We start from the raw sequence: 1,692 nt of genomic DNA, 5'->3' as shown, positions 1-1,692 counted from the left end.
GGATAGCGAACAACTGAGTGGTTCTTGTTCGAAAATAGAAAGCACATGAAAATGACGATGATGTGGAAAAATTAAGTCATTGTTGTTGAGATTGAGACATTGTTTGGATATTAGGGGACTACAAAGCTAAGAATTACCGTCGACAGCTAAGAGATTTTGCTCGGCCAGGTGGTTTTTTTTTTTTTTTGATAAAATAAACTTCTTTGAAATAGCAACAATACATCAATTGGTATCAAACCATAGTGCATTACGAATAAAAGAAGGGATCTGCTCCCACCAAACATTAATATCAACAATGTTCCAAGCATGTCTAGCTAGAGAGTGAGCAACTCCATTCCCAATGCGATTAACATGTTGGACACGAACCTCCTGGAAGCGCCCCATTAGCATCTTAGCATCATTAATCACGTTACCAGCACTAGCCATCGATGCCTCTGTGGATTGTAATTCCCGTACCACATTCATGCAGTCACATTCAAGGATTAACTTAGGAATTCCAAGTGGAAGGCATAGTTGTAAGCCTCTCAACACAGCAATGGACTCTATAGTTTCAGCCCCATCAACATCCTCTTCATGTTTACTGGCAACCATCACAATTACCCCACACATATCCCGTAGAACAACCCCAACTCCAGCTCTCCTCAGATCAGCAAATATCGCACCATCTACATTCAACTTGAGAAAACCATGTGTTGGGGCTTGCCATCTAGAAATCATATACATCTCCCGGGTTGTTGAAACTCTCACTTCATTAAAGATTTTGCACAGGGATAAGGCATGGTCAGCTGCTTGGACTGGTTGTATCAACTTTTCCTCCATCTGCCAGAGGTTTCTCCTGTACCATAAACTCTAGCACAAAATAAAAAATTCATTGAAAGCAACTTCATTACCCTGCCTGTCAACCCTTCTCACCGTATCAATGAAGCTTAAAGATTGTGAAAACTGTTGTGACAATGGAAAAAAGTGGTGCCACATATTGGAAATAGTAGAGCAAGTGAGTAATGCATGCTTAATATCTTCCTCATGAGTGGCAAAAACCACAAATGGCCAGGTGGTTTTCAACTTTGAGGGCTCTCGTCTGTAATATGAGATTTAGATGAAGCCCTGTCTACTTTAATGGCCAAAAGGAATTATTTTAGCCCGGTGTGTAAAATACAAAATCCTTTTACCACGACTGTTTTTTCGTCGTAATACATGTTTTTCCCCACATGTTTCACTCGACCCACGAAATCAGGTAGTAAATACAGAATGTTATTTTGGCGCCTGTGTTGTGTGGCACAAGGTTGCTATTTCCCACCATTAGTGTTAGAAATAAAACTCAAGGCAAAAACCCATATTTCTTGTTGCTTTACTTGTACTTAAGTTAGGATGAAAACACATTACCAATTCAAAACATTAAAGTCAAAATAATATATATTAAAGCAATTATATCATTAACAAGCATATAGTGCAACACACTACTTATTTAGGTAGGACCCGTTATATTTACCAAAAAACTAAAAATAAAAATAAAAATATTAATATTTTAATATAATATAATTGTATTTGGTGTATTGATAAATAGATTAATTTCTATTAAAAGAATGTGAAAACTCAAGGATGTGACAAGAAAATATTAAATTAAAATGTAAAATGGTCTTAAAAGGTGTGTGAAACCATATCCAGCCAAGACACGAGTGGTCGATGGCCGGA

The 1,692-nt window shown here is 37.3% G+C and overlaps 1 protein-coding gene across 1 annotated transcript; it reads right to left on the bottom strand.

The window, feature by feature from the left end:
- Positions 1-222: 222 nt before the first annotated feature.
- LOC108986815 lies at positions 223-819 on the bottom strand. Its single transcript, XM_018959579.2, has one exon. The coding sequence runs from the start codon at positions 817-819 to the stop codon at positions 223-225; it is 597 nt and encodes a 198-aa protein (XP_018815124.2).
- Between the last annotated feature and the right edge of the window lie 873 nt (positions 820-1,692).

The sequence above is a fragment of the Juglans regia genome, chromosome 8 (genome assembly GCF_001411555.2).
Source record: "Juglans regia cultivar Chandler chromosome 8, Walnut 2.0, whole genome shotgun sequence".
In the NCBI taxonomy this organism is placed as follows: domain Eukaryota; kingdom Viridiplantae; phylum Streptophyta; class Magnoliopsida; order Fagales; family Juglandaceae; genus Juglans; species Juglans regia.
The sequence above is the reverse complement of the archived record's forward strand: the minus strand, read 5'-3'. Positions and strand labels throughout refer to the sequence as shown.